Here is a 22,321-nt window from a genome sequence, read left to right on the forward strand (position 1 = left end):
AACAAAACACCCACAAACTACGAGGTACGGGATTCTTTGGTGAAATTCTGGGCACTTCCAAGAGGCTGCAGTCATCTGAGAGAAGTGCATTCTGGTAGGGGAGTAAACTCTATTTCTAATATGAATTCCACACTGAAAGTTTCAGAGCAGTGCCTCTGATGGTGTTACAGGTTGCTTCAGATCGAGTTATTTGAGCCACTCTGTCTCTTGAGATTCCAGGGCCTATAATTTTATCTTTAATTTTTTTTAAATGAAGAAATAAACAGTTGGGACAAAGTTATTTAGAGACTAATAAGCTGCTCAAAGTCACATCTATTGAATAGCACAACTGGCTGTGAATCCAGAGTGCTGAGTTCTGGTGCTTGTGCTAAGACCTTGCTGTTCTCATGAGCCTTAGTGTTGACATGACAGACTAGCTGGTAAGGAACACAGAATCCCAGGCTCTACCCAAGAACTGTGTAATCAGAACGAGCCTTTCAGTAATATTCCCAGGGGTTCCAATACATAGTCCAGTTTGAGAGGCATTGCTCTGAAACACTCTCTACATTTATGTGCTGCTGGCCTGAAATCTTCCTAGAGCATATGGGAGGAGTAGTGGTGTGAATGTGACCATTTAATGAGGTATAACCTCATCAGTGTGCATTTAAAAATTATTAGTACTTTTAAAATTCTCATGTGAGCTCATCCCCACCTCTCCACCACTCCTGTTCCCCCCAAACCCCGATATATACACAGGTCTTTTATTAGCTGTTCTTTTGACAGGAGGAGAAGCAGATCATCAGAGGAGTCATTTATTCCTGGATCTCACTTTGTCTCTTGTTTCTTGCTTGCATACACATTATGTGTGTGCATACGTGCATGCATACATACATACATATACACATACACACATACAGTAGTATTAGGCTTTGTGAGGCTTACACACTTTAAAAAAGACTGAGGAGGACATTGTTGGCACTGTCACAATGGCTTTTTCCACATTTTGTCTCCTTTCAGGTAGCTCCCTACTTTGTAATCCTGTGCCCTGGGGAGTGCAGTCTAATCTGTGCCTATTGCCTGCCTCCTGGTGGAAAAGCACTGACAGGATTGGTCCTGGCCTCTCTCTCTCTTCCAGTAAACAAATGTCTTTCTTGTTGCATAAGTAATTATAATCTAAATGTAATCGTATAATAGACACAGAAGGAGCAGCCAACTTGCTTTATGTGAGTTGGCCAACGTAAAGGACAAGAATGAGGGAGGCAGTGCTAGATAGAGAAGGATATGTGGGTATAGGAAATAGGAAGAGGAAAAAAGGGCCATAGACCTGAAAGGGCTAGGCTTGTTTATGGGGAGGGGTTGGGTATTGCCAAAAGGGCAAATGAGGCTGCATTGTGCAAAACTTGATTGACCATAATAGCTAAAGAGTTTTACTGTGTGGTATCACTCTTGGCTAAGGCCTTAGTTCTGTTTCATTTGTAAACAGGGTTTGAGGTAGGCATCCTTAGGGACTGGTGCTGCCGAGAGAAGTTAGCTGGTTTGCTTGGAGCCTTAGAGCCAAGCACTGCTTCCTGGCTGCTTCCAGGTCTGCTGTGAAGCTGCACTGTCACAAAGTGAAGAGCTGCTCACTACAGAAAAGGCTGGCTTAATGTGCTCATTTTTGCTTTACTCTGAAAGTCCGATTCTCCCAGCAGTCCAGTGGTGGAGCTTGGACTTGCTTGCTTGTTTGTCCTTGTGTCTGTGGTGCTCAGTACTCATGACCTCTCCCTGGTGCGGTTTTCATTGCCTGTTTTTTGTTTTTGTGAAGTGGAACTTCTTAAAGTATGGACTCTTAAAAGATTCCAGGGACACCTGGACAAGATGTTGGTTCTATTTATTCTCCATTTTGTATGCACATAGTGGTTACTCTGGTGTTTTGGTTGATGGTACAATACTGTCTTAGTTCAGCCAAAAAGCCTCTTTTGTCTTCAGGTACATTACTAATAAGGGTATTTTGTTCACCTTGAAATTCTCAGAACTTCTTTTCTATACACATCAGACACAACAGTGCTCTGTTGTCTTCATTTCTGTTGCCCCTGTCCAGGCAATGTCAGCTAGCAGTGGGGTTCTTATTCTTTAGTTAGTAATGTCACCACCTCAGAGTTTGGTCTTCTCTCTGCACCAGTTGGCTTTTTCTTTCCTAGTACTTTGTTCTATGAACTGTTGAAGAATGATTCTGAAGCTCTCTTCCTCTACTGATAGCAGTGAAGCCTGCTGGCATATTCTGTTTGGCCTGATAAGTCAGTGCACATAGTTCAGGATATGTGGTAATTGCCTGAGTGGTACGAAATTAGTTAGAGGATACAAACTTAGGCAATTCTCTCACATTGGTAGACCTCAGTTTCCTCATTTACAAACGAAGAAATGCTAGGTCTCTAGCTTTTAGACGAGGTCTTTAAAGACCCCCTAGACGAAGCCTGTAAGTTCACATTCTTAAGACACCAATTCTTGGCTGTCTTTATGCTTAATAGTCCTATAAGTTCATATTATCCATTTCCCAGTTTCCAGTTTATTAATAGCTTTAGTGAATTGTGAATGGCAGTTTAATTAGATCATCCATGAATAATTAGGGCAACTACTTTTTCCCCCAAGAGGTTATTTTCATTCTGGAGTATGCATCTTTCTTTTAACCTAGGTAATTAAACATTTTACAAAGTAGGGAAGTAAGCCTTTTCTACCTTCCTTTCAAGCAAGCTATGCTTCTTATTTTTTTAAAGCTACATGCCCTTTGAATAAAGCAGATTTATAGTTTCTGCCTATTTTAAGTGTGAGTTTGTAAGGCTGGTAAGTAAATTTCCTTTAAAACATTCCTGTCTGAGTCCAGACTTGGTGGTCCATGCTTGTAATCCTAGCTCTTGGGAACTGAGCAAGGAGGATTGCCGTCAGTCCAGCTTCATTCTCGGTTATATGGTGAGTCTCAGACTAGCTGGAGCTGTACGCTAAGACTGCCTCAAGTAAGTCAGTCAAATGCCTTTTTCCTTTAAGGAAGAAATGATAACATATAACAGAAAACCAGCCTTGTTTAATGGCTGGTTTCCAGGGAATAACTTATGAAACAATTTATATTTGGCTTTGTAGTATTTTTGTGCTTACATTGGAATATGAGTATGCCTCATATTCTTGGAATTACAAGACTTCAAGTAAATAAATAAGGAAGTTGCACTGTGAAAATTGATTCGGAAGGAACCAGAAAGCTGACAAACAAGTAGACCTTGTTCTTTTACAAATGCCTTGCTGAGTTCTACCTGTGGGAGACTGAAAACCCTCCACCTCTGTGGAGTGGATGTGTCTCATTGCCAGCTGAAAGGGACTGGATAACTGAACACTTAGTAACATTTCAGTACTCCCTCAGGACCTGCAGCACGTCAGTTAAGTACTGTACCACTGAGCTGCAATCTAACCTTCTGGCCCTAGTTTTAATCTTTATTTTGAGGCAGTCATCATCTCAGTTAGGTCTTGAACTATCTGTCTTGCCTCAGCCCCCTGAGTTCTGGATTTGAAGACTTGTGCCATGAAGCCTTTTTTGTTAGACTTTGGATACTGGTATTATTGAAGTGTTCTTGTCACACCTGTCACCAGTATGGAGCTCTGGATTTGTAGTGACTTTAAAGAGACAAATGTCCTCTTCATTGATAATTTGCTATGAAGATTAGCTGCACTTCATTGTAGCTATTCCTACATTGAGCAAATGAAGTTGGTGTCAGAACAGCAGACAGATTTCTTTTTGCACTACAATGAGTAAGATTGAAACAGTATCTTAGTGGAAGAGGTGGTGATCGAAAGGCTTATATGAAAGATCCATGGAGCTCCAGGGGTGGGTTATGAGTTTTCTATGTAGCAGGGGTGGGGGGACTGAGTATAGGATTGATGGCACAGGGATGATGGGAATACCTTCAAGACTGGATTAAATGACAGTCTGTCTCATATGAAGCTTTAATCATGGGTGGCTTTGTATATACTTGAGATTTATATTTTTGTAGAAAAAAAGATGTTAGAATTTATCAGCTCAGCTTATTGAATAGAAGAAGGAGTTGTGGCTTTCAACATGAGGCTGCTCAAAGTTGAATCTTTTTTTTTTTTAGGGGGGAGACAGACTTTCACTGTGTAGCAGTTTCACAAGAACCATAATGGGCCTAGAACTTGCTATGTAGTTCACTTAGTCTCCCTGCCTCAGCTTTCTGAGTACTGGGATTACAATTGTGTGCAACTAGGCTGGGGTCAAAACCATATGTTTTAGTATTAGAAAAAGGTCTTTGCCCATTCTGACACATCTTTGACCAGGATGATGTATATTTTACCTTTTGTCAAGACATAATGAGCTCATGATGTTAGACAGTAGTAAACATCTCTGCTTTATTTTGTGATTTGTAGCTGGGCTTGAAAATGATCACAAGGTTTAGGTTTGGTCTAAGAACCAAAACCCCTTGAAGGAGAGCCCTTTTCTAAGTTCCCTGTGTTAGAATAATCTTCAGATTTGTGTTGATTTGAGAGGTTTTTTAGGAGAAATGGGCTCTGTGATTTCAGATACCTGCCATGGAGGTCACTTGTTCACTGTACCTGCTGACTGCAGCAAGTAGCAAGCCAAGCTCCAGGAGTGTAGCTGCTAAGTCTGTAGTCCAGGAGTGTAGCTGCTAAGTCTGTAGTCCAGGGGGACTTGTGCTCTGTGCCTGTGCTGTTGGCCGAGAGCTGTTGGTCCAATTCTGTCCATCGATGAGAAGAAACTGGCACTCTGGTGATCGCACAATACACAACGCAGAGCCAGCTGGGTAGTAATTGGTATAAATATCCAGATTTGTAAAGATTGTTTAAAATTTAATAAGTACCCATTCTATTTAAAAACCTTTATTACTTGTATTCTCACAATTCAAGTGGTTAAACAAATTTTAGTAAATTTCAAGTGTTTTATTTTCTTTTTAAAGTTTTGTGGCATGGATTGGGGGTGCACAAGCCTAATAATTATGACCAACCTCTTTTCTCTGAATCTTTTTTTTTTGGTTCTTTTTTTCGGAGCTGGGGACCGAACCCAGGGCCTTGCGCTTCCTAGGTAAGCGCTCTACCACTGAGCTAAATCCCCAGCCCCTTTTCTCTGAATCTTAACTGTAATTAAGGTATTATATTTACTGAAGATTTACTCACTTCCTACTTTTAGGTGAAATTTACAATAAACAGTAGGAATGTATTATTTTGTGTTTTCTCTGATCAGAATGGGGTTAATAACATGAGGACGTCAGCTTTAATCTTTGTGTATGCCTGTTCATTTGTAATAGCATCATGGTGCTCATAGAGTTGAGTGATAATTAATCACTGTAAATTAATAATAAATAACTGGGGATATATTCTACTATCTTACATATGATATACTAATATGATCAGATTTTGAATTCTTGACTATCTTTGAGGATTTCTTGTGTATTTTCTTTCAATTTACTTTCACAAGACTGTGTCTTTTGAAGTTTCAGTACTCTAAACCATATTATTTTTGCAATCTTCTTACGTAAAAGTCATATTCTTTAGTTCTGTTACTGTGTCTGTTACACTGCAATGTAAAGTCTCCTGAATGAGGCAGAATACAATCTTCTCAAGTTTTAACATCAGTTTTAGTTTACAAAGTCATACCTTTGAAATTTGTCAAATTGGGAAAACATAAGTTAGCCAAAAGAAACAAGAAACTTCTCATTCTACCACATACGTATACCTAATTTGAGGATTTGATTATAAATTTTACACGCTACCCATTTCTGTGTAATGTGTGTATGAGAGAGAGACACATATTTAGCATGTTTACATAAGGACCTTGATCCCTCACTTTCCTCTTTAGTGAAGTATAGTAGATACTATTTACCACGGCTGTAAATCATGCAAGTCTATCCTTCACTGTTCTCAGTTGCTAAATGCTTAGGTTTTAATTTTTAATGTTTTAAATTAACTGTATGATATATATCATGTAGTCAACATTTTCTAATTATATATTTCCTTGTGTAAAGTGATTTAGAGCGCAGCTACCAATGCAGAAGTGTGTAGTAGTATTTTAACGCACCATAACTCCATGAGTTGGGTTCTTTGAAGAGCATTGTAGATACTGCGCTTCCCTCTCTGTGTGTAGAATACCACTTTGCACTCAGATTTCAGGATCCTGTATGTCATCATTTCAGGATGTTTCCCATCCAGACAGCTCATCCAGACAGCGTTGCTGCACACCTGTAATCCCAGCCTTAGGCAATGGATAGTGAGATCCTGGCTCAAAAAAGTAAAGGCTGTTGCCAGTTTAACAAGTGAAAAGTGCATCACTGCCGTGTGACTTGTAATTATCTTACTGTTAGTGAGGATGACATTTTAAATCAGTCATTAAAATAGTCTTGATTACATTTTTCCTTATTGGCTTTAAGAAATTTGTACACAAGTTTTCATATAATCCCTGCTAGTCTTGTATAGGTAAGATAACATGAACTTCTTACTCTCCTGCCTCTAATTTGTCAGTGATGGAATTATATGTGTGCACCACACCTAGTTCTTAACAGTTCTGGGAATCACACCCATGACCTTTTCCATGCTAGACAAGCTCTCCTACCACTGGAGCTCCATCCCAGCCCCTCTCCTTTTTACAAAGAGAATATGTTTATTCTCCCTCCTTCCTTCTGTCCCCTCTATTGCTATCAGATCTTTTCATTCTTCTGTAAATATGGTTCTGGAAATTCACATGCTTCTCAGATTTTCTCCATGACAAGAGCTGACACAATGGTAAGTTTGTGGCGTCTCATTTCTGTGGACTTTGTTACACTTATACAGAATTGCTTCATTGGTCATTGCTGTGGTGTGAAGTGTCCTCCACGGTTCATCAAGTGTCTTCCTTGTTCTCCAGCTGGTGCGGCTGAACTTTTAGGAGGTAGAGCCTTGCTGGAGGAAGTGAGTTCTTGGGGCTGGCCTTAAAGTTCTGTAGCCTGGCACTCTTCCTGTCTGCTGTCTGCTTCCTGACTGCACAAGTAGTGTGACAAGTAGTGTGACCGACTGAACCTGTTTAAATTGCAAACCAAAATAAACAATTTCTCCCTGAATTTGCTTCTTGTCAAGTGTTTATTTCAGCAATGAGAAAAGTAACAGTCTTCTAATTTCTAATTAAGATTTCTCAATACAGTCTTCTAATTTCCAATTAAATTTTCTTTCTAAATTTTTAGTTAGCTTTACTGACTTTTATTTTATAATCACATAATAAGGTATTAACTAAAAGTAGACAAAGTGATCTCTTTTTCTTAGAGCTAAGGTGCAGCCTGGGATCTGTAGGTGGACATCACTACACTTCTAGCTTTTTTTATCCTTGCATTGAATGATCTTACTTGTTCTCATCCTCTAACCTAAATGAAGGAAGTGTTATGATTTTGTTTTGTGCGTTCTTCAAGTCTCTTGAATTCTAGGGTATCCATCAATAGGGTTCTCATATATGTGTGATTTTGGCACTGCGGCTGTGCTTTATAAATGTTCTGACATGGTTCAGAAGTTATGGGTTAAGGACGCTAAATTATATGGCCAGCCTGATCTTTTAAATAGAAGGGCATTCTAAATCGGAAGTAGAACAACCAGAGTTAATTTATTTGATTTGCTTAAAAAAATAAGTAGGGGCTTAAGCTTACAACATTATTTGTAATTCAATAACAGTGTCTCCAAGTACCCAGTACACAGCTAAAAGTGCTCCTTTTATGCAGTGTATTTGAAGACTTACAATCTTTGTAGGGCAGTCTAATTAATTTTAAATTAGGTTGAAATTAAATTTCTGTAATGATACCACTCAAGTGGTTTGTAGTTTGGGTTATGGGTTTATGGGGATAAATTGGGAGAGGAAGGAGGGTGAATTTTATTTAGTGTTTTGCATCACTTACGGATTATTCTGTCCAAAGTAGTAAGATTACATGAATTTACACTCAGCAGTAGTTTGGGATATCAGTTATTCCCTTCTAAAGTTTTAGTTAACTTTAGTAGCTTGAAAGTCACAATAATTGACTTTCAAGTAAGATGACTAAGCTGACTTGGGAGGTGTGAAGAAACATGTTTTGTTCTTTGTGATTCAGGGACATACTTTCTGCTCAAACCGAAGGCAGATGACTCATCCCTAGCCACTGCCCGCATTAACAGAATTTAGAAATTTACTTCTTGCCCAGTGGAAAGCAGTGGTCACTGCCATGAAAGACGCGTATGATATCTGTCAGTATTGGTGTTCCTCAGACCACCCCACAGTCCTTCCTGCAGCAGGAGCAAGCACACGGGACACACTCGATACAAGAGGACAGTAGGGAAGATGTGTGTGACCCAGGAGTCAAGATCTACCTCATCTGCTCCTGGCCAGGTCCCCACATTCTCCCCCTTTGTTCAGACAGACAGGGAGGCTTCTCAGTCCTATCCTAAAACTTGCACCAACAGGTGACATAGGTTGTTTTGGCCCCTGGCTGGATGTTCAGCTGCTTCTCTTCCACAGGCACAAGAGGTAGCTTTAGAGCTGTTGTACTTTCTGTGTCCACCGTTTCTGTGTCCTGTCGGTGAATGCACTTACCAGAGCGTCACCTTTCCCAGTAATCCAGGGTTCCCTTTGGCATCCCCTGGGCAGAGGGGGATTTTATTGTTTTCCCAAACTCCTGCCACGGAGCTGTAAGGTTCTCTTCACTCATCCTTGCTGTACCACTGAGCACAACCAATTTGTCCTTTAAGGGTTAAATCCTTATTTCTTGCCCATTTCACTCTACAGTTCACACCTACACATTCTGCCTGGATCACAACAGGAATTTTTTTGGGGGGAGGGGGAATGTTTCATTATTCTTGGACTTTCTTGGAAAATTGACCTGCCTATTCATGCCACCAATACCTCTTAGGATGTTAATTACATTCACTTTAATGTATTAAAGCAGAAAAGATGGTAAAGGAAAAGAAAGTTCACTCAGCAGCAAGCTTGTATAGCTAACTGGTCTGATATTTCTAGTAGTTAGGTTCTTTTTAGATAACTCACTAGAACCTTTATTACCCAGAAGAGAGTGTTCTTCTGGGTCCTAACCCAGGTTATAAAAACCTGTGAGTATGTTAGCATCAAGTTGTATACTTTAAGTGGATATGTTGTGTGGTATGTGTATTGTCTCAGTTTTGCTGCTCTTTTGTAAAAGTCTCTTTTTGTTATAATGCAATAAGACAGCAGTTTTCTAGTTACCTTAACCATGCACACACATGTATCTCGAGACAGTGTCTGTTTACTGATCACCCTTGCTTTCTTGGTACTCTAATGAGCAGTAGGTTATATGGACTTAGGCGATCCGTGAAAGCTTTCCTGTCTCCACAGTTACAGTACATTTTTGTGGGATAGCTAGGATATTTTATCAGTTATTCCATTCAATATGTAGTATATTCCCAGGCTTAAATAGCAGTAGCTGGTGAATGGAATTGGGAAGCTATGGGTAGATAACAGGACAAGCAAGCCAGCATCCTGTGTCAGTGCTAGGCAAGAGCTTTGGGTTTGCAGCCCTACTCTGTCTTGGTGTGTGTCTTTGGAGGATGTGAGTAGATAATGAGATCTTACGAGTGCTGGGAAGTATGCAGCTTAGGAAGGCCTAGTGATTAGCTATTTTCTGGTTTTTGTTAGGTTTTTCTTTGTTTGTTTTAAGTATTTCTCATTCAGCTAACTTAATTTCTGTCAATTTTATTGTAGGTTCAAATTGGCATAGTTTGTGTTATACACTGCTCTCTTAGATGCCTTATACTTTTTAATCTCCTTCTCTGTGGTGAAACAGTTCAAGGAAGGGGAGGGCGTATGTTGCTTGTCTTCTTGCTTGTTTGCTTGGTTTTTAAAATTTTGCTCATACCTCCTTATCTAAGGAAAATGTTAATCCATATGTGATTAGGTCAGTTTATAAAAACCTCACACCTGAGTATATATTACAAAATTCATTCAGTATATATGCTTCCTATAGTCTCAATCAGAAGCCATATGTTATCTTGGTTTGTGATGTCTATTTAATTCTAAATTTGATTATGGAGGATTCTGTTGGCTCTGAACGTAGAGGAGGAGCTCAGTTTAAGACATTGGCCTCACTTCTTCTTTCACCAGTTAGATGGTATGAAGTCAGGAACATGAAAAACTTAGCCAAAACATTAATAAAATGCACTGAGGCACTCTCTTCTACTTTCTCAAGTAACAGATCTGGCTGTAAGAGAGTCCGTTCTTATTTTCTGCCTGCTGGTTATACATTTCCAGGTATGATCATCCTGAGTAACAAGTATTACCTTCGTAGGAAAAAGACAGGTTTTCTTGTGCAGTGTCCTCAGGAACAAGGGAAGGCCACTCACTTCTTGAGGATTAGGCTGAACACTGGTATTTCGGAAGCCCTGGTTCATTATCATTCTGTTGTCTCTAATTGACACTGGCTTGGACGCTGAAGAATCATATAGCCACTAGAGAAAAAGTGGGGGACAGAATTTAAATTAATGAAATAAGCCGTAGGATCATTTTAAAAAATTCTTTTATTTTTTGAAATTATCATGTATTTACATAATTTCCCCCTTTCTCATATCATATCCTCCCATATAGCTCTCCTTACTTTTTTTCAGATTCATGGCCTCTGTTTTTCATTAATTGTTGTCATATATATATATGCATATACACATATATATGTATATGTACATTCCTAAATATATGACTGCAGCATGCTCAGTCTGTATAATGCTATTTGTATGAATGTTCTCAGGACTGACTATTTGCTATTAGGTAACCAGTTGGTGCACTCTTCCCAAGGAACACTACTGCTCCTGCTCTCAGCATTCCTCAGTTGCTTGTAGTTCTTTGTGTAGACTGAAGGTCTATTAAGCCTTCTCCACGGTTGTTGCCCTTGTTCAGCTTCTGTTCAGGCAGTTACGTTGGTGTGTCTTTGTGGATGTAACTTCTAACGTTACTTAAGAGACATGATCTCACAGCCAACTCCCCTATCTTCATGCTCTTAAAGTTGTTCTGTCTCCTCTTCTGCTATGCTTTCAGAGCCTGAGATACAGGAGTCTTGTTGTAGATGTATCCATTAGGGCTGGGCTCTACAACTCCTCATTTTGATTGGTTGTATTTTTTCTGTAATGATCTGTCTTTTGCAAAGAGAAATTTCTTTGACAAGAGGTGAGGACTACATTTATCTGTGGGTATAAGCACAAATATGTAGTTAGGGTTTATGCTGCTTCAGTAAAGTCTTGGTTGTAGTTTCTACTCCAAGATTAACAACTTCATTAGCACTCATTAGTTAGCTTAATTTCCAGCACCAGGCATGGTTTTGCTCTTGTTGAGCAGGTTTTAAGTCTAATTAGAGCACTGTTGGTTATTGTCCAGGTATGTGCCCACGACTACACCCTTAAGATTATCCTGCCATGCTGGTTATTGTGGAGACTCAAAGTGTCATAGCCGGATAGGACTGTTAGTTGCTTCCTCTCTTTTGGATGCCTTCATGGCACCTTCTGGTACCATGAAAGCTATAGGGCAATTCTTAACTGGCTGGGGAAATTGTCTTGACATCAGTTGATGGCAGATGTTGCCCCCTCTCTATATAGCACATGTAAATGTACAGGAGGAGTGATTGGATTGTTTCAGAGTAATTTAAATTTATCAACAGAAGTACTTTGTGTGCTTATCTCCAGAAGGTTCAGTCTAAATGTTTTTGTTGAATCTTTCTAGTGAGGTAGTTCTCAAGCTTCGTAATGCTGTAACCCTTTATTATATTACCTCATGTTGTGGTAACTCCAACCATGAAATTATTTTCATTGCTACTTCATAACAGTACTTTTGCTCCTGCTATGTAATGTACATACCTAATTGTAATGTATGTACCTAATATGTAGAATATCTGATATGTGACCCCTGTATAAGGGTTGTTTGCTTTTCAAAGGCGTTGCAATCCACAGGTTGAGAACCACTGTCGTAGAGGAAATGAGAACTTACTGATTCCTAGTGAATCTTTCCATACCATAGGTATGGAAACTAACTTTTGGATATCTTTGTGTCCCGAATAACTGCTGCACAGTATTATGCTGCTAATATTGTTGTCTCAGCAGGTACTCATATTTATTAGTCTTCCTCTTCCAAGGGGAGCTGGGAACAAGGCAATGTTTGTTTCAAACATAGGTCCTGCCTCATCCCTCTGCAGTTCCCTGCAAAGGGAGCATCTTCTGTAGTTTCTGTCTTCGCTTTGTGTTGTTTTCTCTGCTGCTTGTTCATATGTGCCTGCATTTGGCTGGGGCAGAGGTAGATGTTGGCATCTTTCTTAGTTACTCTCTGTCTTACTTTTGGTCCAGTGCCTCTCCCTGATCTTGGAGCTCATCAATTTGACTATTCAGCCAGGTGAGCAAGCCCATATATCACTCTGACTCTGCGTTTTCTTTATTAGGATTGCAGGTGCACATTGGTGTGCCCAGTTTTTGTCGTGTGTGCCGGGGATTCTACAGATCCTCATGCTTGTGCTGCAGTCACCTTGCTGATGAGTCATCTTCTCAGTCGCCAGGCTTTGATTGCAAGACAGTCTCCCTAGTTTTCCAGGTTGGCCTTGGACTCAGATCTTCTTGCCTCTGCCTCCCAAGTGTTGGGATTGTAGGTCTGTATCACCAGGTTCTGTTTAAGATTAATTTTCACTTTAAGTAATCTCAGATGGTATGTGGACAACAACTGCTGTGTAGGAGTGGATTTAGCAATTCTGCCTTTCCATAACATATTCTATTTTTCAAATTATTCTATAACATCCCTACTAGGCAGTCTTGGAGCACATACAAGTCCATCCTAGTATTCTTAGTGCCATATGAAATCATTGGGGTTCACACACAAAACTCTATTCTACAATCTGAGCTCCTGTCTATTTATTGAGACATCCTCATTGCTTTTCTTAATTGGATTGGCTTTTCCCTCTTGCACTTTAATAATTCCCCTACCTCAAAAGATAATTACTTTTACAGGCTCAAAGTGACTCATATTTCTATTGGACATGATAACCTTGAAAGAAGACTACTATAGTGTTCAGTTCCTTTGAGTTGTTATTTGAGCATATATTAAATAACAGTTTAAAATTTCCTTATAAGAAAAACATCACTAGTGCTTTCTGAGGTTGTAAAAGAACATACAGAGAAGGGAAGTAGTAAAACCTGAAGCTAGAGAGAACCTGAGTGTTCCTCAGGTCCACTGCTTGCTGTCAGTGTCTGGGAGCCATGCGGACTCCTGTTAGGAGTCAGGGCTGGGAGTTCCCTGCTTAGGTGGAAGCTGTGTATGCTACATGCTTGCTTGTGACTGATCTGAAGAATGTGAAAATGGAAATTGGCATGACAGGTCCACCTTGAACCTGGTTCTCTGTTTTAGGAAGTTCCTTGTTTTAGGACGGGCCACATGAATTTTCTGTCCTAAGAAAGAGCTCCCTGAGGGCTGAACATAGTTTTCTAAATAACTTTAATTTTAAAGGTGTGTACTTATGTGTGACCTAAAAATCTGGATGGAATAAATTCATGCTTTCTATTTTATGTAAAAAAAATGAATGCTAAATTCTTTGGGTGAATATTTAGTATGAAGAGTTCTCTTTTCTTAAGATGTAGTTATTTTGACTTGCTATTTTCATGATCTCTTCATGCATTCCAAATAACATTAGTGAAGTGCTTGTTTTCTCCAAAGAAGTGGTTATGTAGCAGTGGTGTCACATTATAAATAAATGTGTGTATGTAACTTTGAGATCAAAATAATTTCTTTAGCTAAGGATATTTATCTCCTAGGAAATGAAATTGTAACCCTGGGTTGGTAGTCACTCTGACTCATCCATTAACAGAAGGAGCTCAGTCACAGCCATGGCCTTGCCTTTGCTTGAGAATATAGGGCATAAACTACATCCTCTGGGCCTTGGTTGGCCTCCACATGGGTGCTGCAGACCTTGCTGGTCTATACATTAGGCTTTTCCTTGGAATGAACTCACAGTTCAGGCTGAGTCCATTGTGTGTCTACAGACCCCACCTTTGAGTTCTCTAGAGTGCATTGTCTTTATCAGCCAGAATTCTAGGTTTCTCCCTGTTTGAACCCCCATCACCCATGTCTCATCCGTCTCTAATCTAGAGGATTGCACATCCATCCTACTGCCATCGTGGTCTAAATTTCCATTGTTTTATTGGCTCTGGTCACTGGAATACCCTACTAACTTGGCCTTACCATTCATTCTGAAAGCCATGTCCTTTACCTTTCAAGACTCTGAAAGCTGTGAAGTCTACCTAAGGCTGTTTTTGAAACCATTTCCTGAGCTGTTATTCTATGCATCTTGAACCCTGTCTCTGTATCCCAGGTCTCTCCCCTTGCCTCCCTCCTCCCTTCTTGACATATGTATCTTTGCTGTACTGGCCTTTGTACCATCCCTTTAACCTTACAGCTAAGCCCCTCCCAACACTGATCTCATATCAGCCACTCCACAGCCTGCAATGGTGTTTTCTTAATAATGTTATGGTGGAATTTTGAATATTCAGATACTAGTATCATTGTGACCTTTAAGGAAGTTGTTCCCTTGTCTCTAAAAGCAGCTTTTCTTTTGTTTGGTAAAGGTGGATTTTCACTATCTAGTCCTGTCTTAACTAGGCTGGCCTTGAACTCACAGACATCTGTCTGCCTCTGTCTCCTGCGTGCTAGGATTAAAGGCATGTGCTATCATGCCCAGCCAGTTTCATCACGTTTAATTGTTAAGTGCATAGTGCCCATCTCTAGCTGATACTTTATTCTTCATCTGTCCTCAAATGTCCTGTACACAATTTGCATGTACAGATGCTGTCCTCTGTGTGTAGCATGGTTCTTTGCCCTCTTAAATACTTAGTAGCTGTGATTACCTACAGGTAACCTGCTCAGGAGTGGGGTTATTAATTTTCTGTTATGGCGGTGGGGAGGGACCTGCCCTTCCCTTGTGATACATAGTATCTTTAGTGATAATAGTGGTTCACAAGTGACCCATGCTCTTTTCCTTTATTCATGCTTTCATAAGTAACCACAATTAAACTCATTGGTTCCCCAAACTACACTTGAGTAGAATGGTTACTTTGGTTTGTTTCAGGTGCCCTGAAAAGTTCACTCAACAAGATACCTTTGTGTAGTCATGATGTCTTTGAGCTCACAGTATCTTTTCTTAACTTCTGCAGTATTGGTATTGTAAGAGTGAATTGCTATGCCTAATTCTAATGTTTTCTTTGTGAAGGCAACTAGAATCTTGTATCCTAGAAGTCTGAAAGAGAACCTTGTACATATTCAATAAAGTGAAGGAATGACTGGAACTGCGTGTCTCTAAACATGGTGTTTAATACTGAGATTCTGGAGATCATTACCTCAGTTATTTTGGGGAATAGAGAATTTGTGCCAATGCTGGGACTAGGGTGGCGTGAGGAAACTGTTTGCTGGATGAACACTGAGAGTACTCCTCACTTGAATTTACACAACTGTGTCGGTTTGTTCATCCTGCATCCTTTTGGACAGTTTTTTACTTTAAAAATACTTGACTAAAACAATGTTTCCCTGAGTTGTCCAGCCCTATTAGTCCTTTCTCATTTTTCCACTTGATTTTACATGTCATTTTAGGAAGTATATGTTGATTTTTTTTTCTTATGTCACAGACACTTTAAATTGGATTACTATTGAAAACTGGCATATCCCCCCACTCCCCTTATATCTCGGATTTCTCTTTGTGTAGCTTAATGTACTCAAGGTTAACTGGGACCTAAAAGTACTAAGTGGGAAATTCCCGAAGTGGATAACTTATATCTTAAGTTGCATACTGTTCATACCCATGCCATGTGATGCTAATCATATCTTTGGCCCATGTATTCACACTGTATATGCTATCAGCTTGTTAGTTACTTAGTAGTATCCCAGTTATCTAACTGACTGTGGTAAAATCAGTGTTGGTGTTCAGGTAACCTTTTTTTTTTTTCTCTTTTTTTCGGAGCTGGGGACCGAACCCCCAGGGCCTTGCGCTTGCTAGGCAAACGCTCTACCACTGAGCTAACCGTGTTCAGGTAACCTTACTTAATTTAATAATGCCTCTAAAGTAAAATAGTGATAGTAGCAGTTCACATATGCACAATAGAAGCTGAAAAGTGTATCATTTAAGTAAAAATTCTCCTAAGGAAAAAATATTGCATGTTGAAGTTGCTAAGATTTATAATAAGAATGCATCTCTCATGAAGGTTTTGCTATTACACTTCAGAGTGCAAGTTAATTGCACAATCTGTGATAAATGCCAAACAAGGAGGGAAAAGTAATGTACTCATGTGTAAACATCAAGAAGACAATGTAGATATTGGCAACTACTTATATTGACACTATAGAGTTAGAAAAGTATGGTTGCAGAAATCATGGTAGACCTGTGGAACATGTACTTACCTAAAGCCATAAAGCTGTCAATAGGAGGAACCAGAATAATTAACAGATATAATTAACATAGCATATATCATATCTCAGAGTCGTTAATGGATACATAGTATATACCATGTCTTTGTAGTAATAAATACATAGTATATACTATGTCCCAGAGCAGTTAACAGATTCATAGTATATATCATGTGGATAGATTTATAAAACTGAGAAGAGATCTTTAATATTATGGAATGTTTTCTCTGTAGTCCTTTATTTAGGCTCCATTATTATGTAAATGTGTGGTCAGCAACAGTCAGTGATAGAAGTGTCATTTCTAAGTTTACCAGGAAGGAAGTAAAGGAACAGAGTGGATTTGCCAGCGATAGGATTAGAAGACTCAATATGCTCCATGTATTCAGCTAATTTATTTATTTTTGAGACACAGTCTCTTATATCCCAGGGAAGCTTCAAGATTTTTAAGTAGTTGAGAATAACCTTGATTTTTCTGATCCTCCTAACTCTAGCTCTCAGCTTCTGGGTTTCTAGCATGGGTTACCATGCTTGTTTTATGTGCTGCTGAGACTCCAGCCTAGGTTGTCTTATGTGTAGGCGAGCATTTTTCCTGATCTCTGGCCCTGTATTTATCACTCAGCATTTACAGGCAGACAAGGGATGTGCAGTAATGCTGACCTCAGCTTGAACACTTCATTATGGTTGGAAGGACTTCTGTGCCAGTGAGGCTTTAAGATGTAGGTTGAATTTTGGGGAAAATTGTTGAGGTATTCAATACACTACCCATCATACATTAATAAAATGTGAGATAAGTATAAAGTGCAACCCTTTTAGAAGAGCTAGAATAATACCTTCATGTTTGGGGCTTTTAATAACAAACAAACGAGAGAACTCAGAGGAAAGTAGGTGAGTAAACAATACAAATGATAAATTTATACAGCAACTTTAAATCAATTAATAAAAAGAAAATGTGAGATCAGGAATTGCTTGTACTCAAGCACTAGTTTCACCTTAAAAACAAAACTGTTCAATGAAACAAAACAAACAGCTCCTCCAATAAAATTTTAAGTAAAAATTATTCAGAGAATCAATACAGTTGAGAAAAATTTAGAACATGTTTTTTATCATAAATGAGTATAAAAATTAAATTATATATATATTTTTCTTTAGTTTTAGGTATTTAAAAATGTGCTGGAAGTGGACCAAGGGAGCAAGGGGTCCAGCTATAGGGGCCCAACGCTACCCCAGAGGTTGCATTTTTGCCTGTGTCTCGCTGCCCTCTAAGGAAGTAGAGTTAGCCATAGCTCTCTTCAGGAAGGCTATCAGATCACTCTCTCTACAACTCAGAAAGTTGGAAATACTCAGAATGCCTTATGCCAGAGGAATTATTGCACATCCTTATGATAGCCTTTGTTATGAATAATTTCCCGAAAACACAATTAGCATCATGGGATAATTACCACAGATGACAAGTAGAACAATATACCATTGTTCAACAGCAGCATCAGCATCAGCATCATCATCGTCATCATCATCATCATCAGCATCAGCAGCAGCAGCAGCAGCAGCAGCAGCAGCAGCAGCAGCAGCAGCAACAACAACAACAGCAGCAAATACCTAGAAAAAGAAACCGCAAAGAAATATTTAAAAAGTTCCATTTTTAGAAGTATTTCCTAGGGTATTCATAACTTTGATAAGAAGGAGGAGAATTCAGTTGATAAGGTATATATAATCTGGAGTCTTTCAGAGAGAGGAGACTATGGTAGGCTCTAGTCTGTCATCTTCCCGATTAACTGTCAAATAGTAGATTTCTTGAATGTCACTTCCCTCCTTTATAAAACCAGTGAGTTCTGTGCTTGAAACTTTTTTCTGAAATAATACCTGTAGGTTTGTAGGGAGGGAAGGTGGGAAGGCGAACAGATAGGCATGAAGAAGTCCCCAAAAAGCTTTACCTTGAAGAGTCGCATATTTCACAACTCCAAACTAGAACTAGTTTTCTGTTCTCCAAACTATAACTAATTTTTTAAGTAAAAAATTAGATATAGCACATCCACTATTTGAAAGTTTATTCATTCAGAATTTTTAAGTATATTTAGGTCATGTAACACACTGATACTAGTTTTATTGCTCTTTGTTTTTTGTTTCTTTGAGAGAGTCTTGCTGTGTAGTTCAGCTAGCCTAGAATACATTTTATAGAATAGGTCATTCTTGAACTTCCTGTAGCTTTTGCTTCCCCAAGGGCTGTATTACAGGCATTGATAGCCATGCCTGGCTTTTGATGTTCCTTTTTTAAATGCTCAGAGGCTCATGATAGGTATACCTCAGAGTGTTGGGGCTGGGAGATAGGGCAGTTAGTAGTTTTTACCTTGCAGACATGACCTGAGTCTGATCTCCCTGTTGTAGCTAGCTAGTTGTGGTCCTGTGTGCTTTTCATCCCAGTATTGGTTCTTTGAACATGCTGCTCCCAGGGGCATTCTGGCCACATTCACCTACTTGGCAAATTCCAGCCTAAGAGATGTTATCTCAAAAAATGACTGTGTCTGAGACACTGCCTGATATTTATTGTCCATTGGCCTACATATGTTCATTTGAATATGCCAGAGGAGTCTCACTCTGTGTGTGTGTGTGTGTGTGTGTGTGTGTGTGTGTATGTGTGTCCGTCCGTCCGTCCCCCTGTCCGTCCCCCCCCCCCCCCATCTCTGTTGCTGTCTCTTTCTCTCTCACTCCTGAGGACATATAACACACTTTGATGGGCCTTACAGTGCCTATCAGCAACTTTCTGTGAGGCTTTAACTTCTTTGGGAAACCTAGGGCCACACAATTTCCAAAATACTTACAGTAAATAGCTGAATTTTCAATGTATTTTGTCTGCCTTTTTGTTGAGAACAAATTAACTGAATTAGCTGTTACTACACTTCCTGGTCCAGTTAGTTTTTACTTACAATTGGTGATACCAAATTCAGTTAAAATTTTTTGCCATATTTTAAAAAATAAATCTAGTGATGATATTGGGGATAAATGATTAAATATACCCAGCTCTTACCTTGAAGTACAATTTTGTGAAGAAGAGAAAGTTTGAGTGACTTTGTTGTCAGAGATGCCCAGTTTCCTGTGAGTGGAGGAAAAGATAAAAGTCAGGATGCACGTATAAAAGCGGTTTGCCTGAAACACTGTCAACACACAGATTGCACAGGGTTTTACCACAGTCTTCTTACTGCTTCCCATTGATTCTTTGCAGGTTGTAGGTGACTGATGTGCTCCTGGCTAGGAATTCCTCTTTGAAGAATCTGGTTGTACTTTATCCAAGGTGATACAGAAGAAGCCCCTGCTGAGCTGGCTGGGCCTGACTGAGATTTCATGTCTTATATTCCTGCCTTACTTAACCCAGCGGATCTGAAACAAGTCATCTGACTTGTAATGCAGCTTCACAAGCCTTGTTTTTCTCCCTTTGTCTGGGAGCTGGCCAAGCAGGAGGGTGGGGTCCCGGCATTTGGCCTCAGTCTTTATATTCATCAAAGGCTTCAGAGGTAGACTTCAAAATCTCCACATACAGTCATGAAAGGCCATGGCAGGATGAAATAAGTATATTCATTGTATAATTTTCAATACTACAGTTTTCCTGACTGTATTTTGGAATTTCTCTTTTGTCTACTAAATCTAAAACCACCTAGAAGTTGTGTGTGGATGGCCTTCATTCTGTGAGAGGTCCTTCTAGGTCTGTTTTCTGTTTTTCTCTGAGGGTAAAGAGGATGAATAAGTGAACTGTTGTTAGAATTCCCAGTAATGTTAGTGTTTGTTTTGTTGGATCCTTGTATGTAGATGGGACACCAAGTTCTTCAGCACAGGCACAGTAGTAGCTGTGCTACAGTAGTAGGATAGTATAGAACACTGGGGGATGCTTGTGCATGAGTGAGTGTCCATTGGCAGCTCTGGAAAAGAGAGTAGTCTAAGAAGGTAGTTTGAGTGTGAGAGACAGAACCAATGAGTCTATGATAACTTCAACAAAATGTTAATTAGAGAACAAACCACCAAATCTATGATTGCTTTCTTTAATAAATGCTAATTTATGACCCTTAAGATAATGTATGATTGGATTTGAAAGTCATTTTTGACAGAACCATTTGCAGATCACATCATACAAATTGGCAGAATAATTAGCATAAGTGTATGGATGCTTCCTGTGAATTGGATTTAAAATATGAATTTGTAGCAGGCTCTGTATGTAGGTTTTGGTTGTGTTGAAAAGATCTTGACAGTGAAAACCCGAACTGTGAAAAGTGTGTGTGTGTGTGTGTGTGTGTGTGTGTGTGTGTGTGTGTGTGTGTGTGTGTGTGATGGTGCAAGGCAACCAGCCTACCCAGCCATGTCCTCTGTTGTAGCGTGTTAAACGTATGTGTTCTGAGGGATCATGATGCCAGTGAAGTAGAGATTGCTCTCTACCCTTTATCCAGATTCAGAGAATAGGGAAGAAAAAGCATAGTGTTCTTTGTAGCCAAATATAAATGCTAGACGAAGTAGCCTTTCAGTAGAGAGCATGGTTCTTAAGTCTCAAGTTTTTTGAGGAGATGTCCTAAGAAATTCAGTGTATGTTTCTAAAGGTTCAAGCAACTTTTCTAGAGACATTTTGTAGAGAAATGCTGACAGTGAATTGCTGAGGAGAAAACAGACTTCCCATGGGTCTCACATCCTCCCATATGCTGTCTTGTTTACTAAATGTTATTAAGTGATTTGAGGAGACATGTATTCAGTGTAGCAAAAAACAGGAGGCCAGTTGTATGATGACACGGGTATACATACCACTGACCTCACAGATAGGGAGTGTATTCAGAGTGTTCAGTGCAGGGTAAAGGATGGGTACAGACTTCTTTGCTTTGCTTACAGAAGAGGTGAGAGAAAGCACAAATCACCACGTTCTTTGTATTACATAGGGGAGGAGGGGAGGGAGATCCTGTGCACAGATGCACAGGACCTCTCTAATTTATTATATATTTAATTAATTACTGTAGTTTTTGGTACTGAGGGGAGACTCACAGCCCAGAGTTCTGGTTTGAGCTTTTTTACATTTTGTTTGTTTAGCTGTTGTTTCATTGCAGTGACCTCCAAAAGAGTGACTTGAGAGTGAGGTACTGAAAATGATGTATTTGACAAATTGGAGAGTGCGTGAGTCATAGAAAAACCTATGGGTGCAGGGCAGAAGAGGAAGAGAGGGTAGCCGCCATCCCCTTTCCTCTCCTGCACATCACTGCATGCTCCTCAGTTTTCTTATAGGTTTTGTAGTTGTCAGTTCAGGCCAGAAACACTTGACACATTTCTCCTATGTGACCAAGGAACAATTTATGAAGGTGTAAACTAGATGCAGGTAGTTAGGTCTGGTAAGGGCCAAGAACCCAGAGAGGAAAGTCATATGGAGGGACTCTTTGGTAGCAGCCTGTGGTTTCTTGGAGGGGACACTCACTGCACATCTGCGTGGCTGGTGTTGGAACATAGGCCTGGCTTTCTTGCTGTTGTTGTCTTGCTATGGCTCAGCTGAAAGGATAAGGCAAAGGCCAGGATGCTGTTGGCCTCCAGGGCAGCCACCAGCAATATGGGGATGGGGAGAAAGGAGCCCCGGCTCTGTTGTTGGGAATAGTAAATTATCATTGTCATCGTCGTCATCATCATCCTCACCACCACCACCACCACCACCACCACCACCACCACCACCACCACCACCACCACCACCACCACCATCATCAACATCAACAACAACCACCTTTTAAAAGGACTCCGGACTATATCTATCCAAGGAGGTGACAAGTGTTCACTGCTCTTGCCTAAAGTAATCTAAAGAAATGCAAGTCAGTGTAGTTCATACTTCATGCATCTTTTTATTTAAGGGGTAATTATTTAAAGACTTTTTTTCAGATGACCAGGAGGGAAGAGACCCTATTTCTTGACTCA

The 22,321-nt window shown here is 39.7% G+C and overlaps 2 protein-coding genes across 6 annotated transcripts in view; one reads left to right on the top strand and one right to left on the bottom strand.

Moving 5' to 3' along the window:
- The window catches only part of Gnaq (G protein subunit alpha q), a 246,303-nt gene that overhangs the window by 62,470 nt on the left and 161,512 nt on the right, over window positions 1–22,321 (top strand). The gene's annotated exons all lie outside the window — the stretch shown is intronic.
- On the bottom strand, window positions 4,348–21,306 carry LOC147997067 (uncharacterized). Of its 5 annotated transcripts, XR_015653046.1 has the most exons (6): window positions 19,583–21,306; window positions 19,425–19,490; window positions 17,868–17,998; window positions 10,270–10,437; window positions 6,053–7,026; window positions 4,348–4,777 (listed from the first exon to the last, which is right to left on the bottom strand). XR_015653046.1 is itself a non-coding variant. In XM_087608871.1 (5 exons), the coding sequence occupies exons 1-5, from the start codon at window positions 19,738–19,740 to the stop codon at window positions 6,892–6,894; spliced, it is 684 nt and encodes a 227-aa protein (XP_087464997.1). In that variant the 5' UTR covers window positions 19,741–21,306; the 3' UTR covers window positions 4,850–6,891. The 5 variants fall into 5 exon arrangements, 3 of the variants coding, with proteins under 3 accessions (XP_087464997.1, XP_087465006.1, XP_087465014.1); XM_087608871.1 differs by lacking the exon at window positions 4,348–4,777 and having other exon boundaries at window positions 4,850–7,026; window positions 17,842–17,998; XR_015653045.1 differs by lacking the exons at window positions 4,348–4,777; window positions 6,053–7,026; window positions 10,270–10,437 and adding exons at window positions 10,492–11,163; window positions 12,488–12,625 and having other exon boundaries at window positions 17,842–17,998.

Source organism: Rattus norvegicus, chromosome 1, assembly GCF_021556685.1.
Source record: "Rattus norvegicus strain SHRSP/BbbUtx chromosome 1, alternate assembly SHRSP_T2T, whole genome shotgun sequence".
Lineage (NCBI taxonomy): Eukaryota > Metazoa > Chordata > Mammalia > Rodentia > Muridae > Rattus > Rattus norvegicus.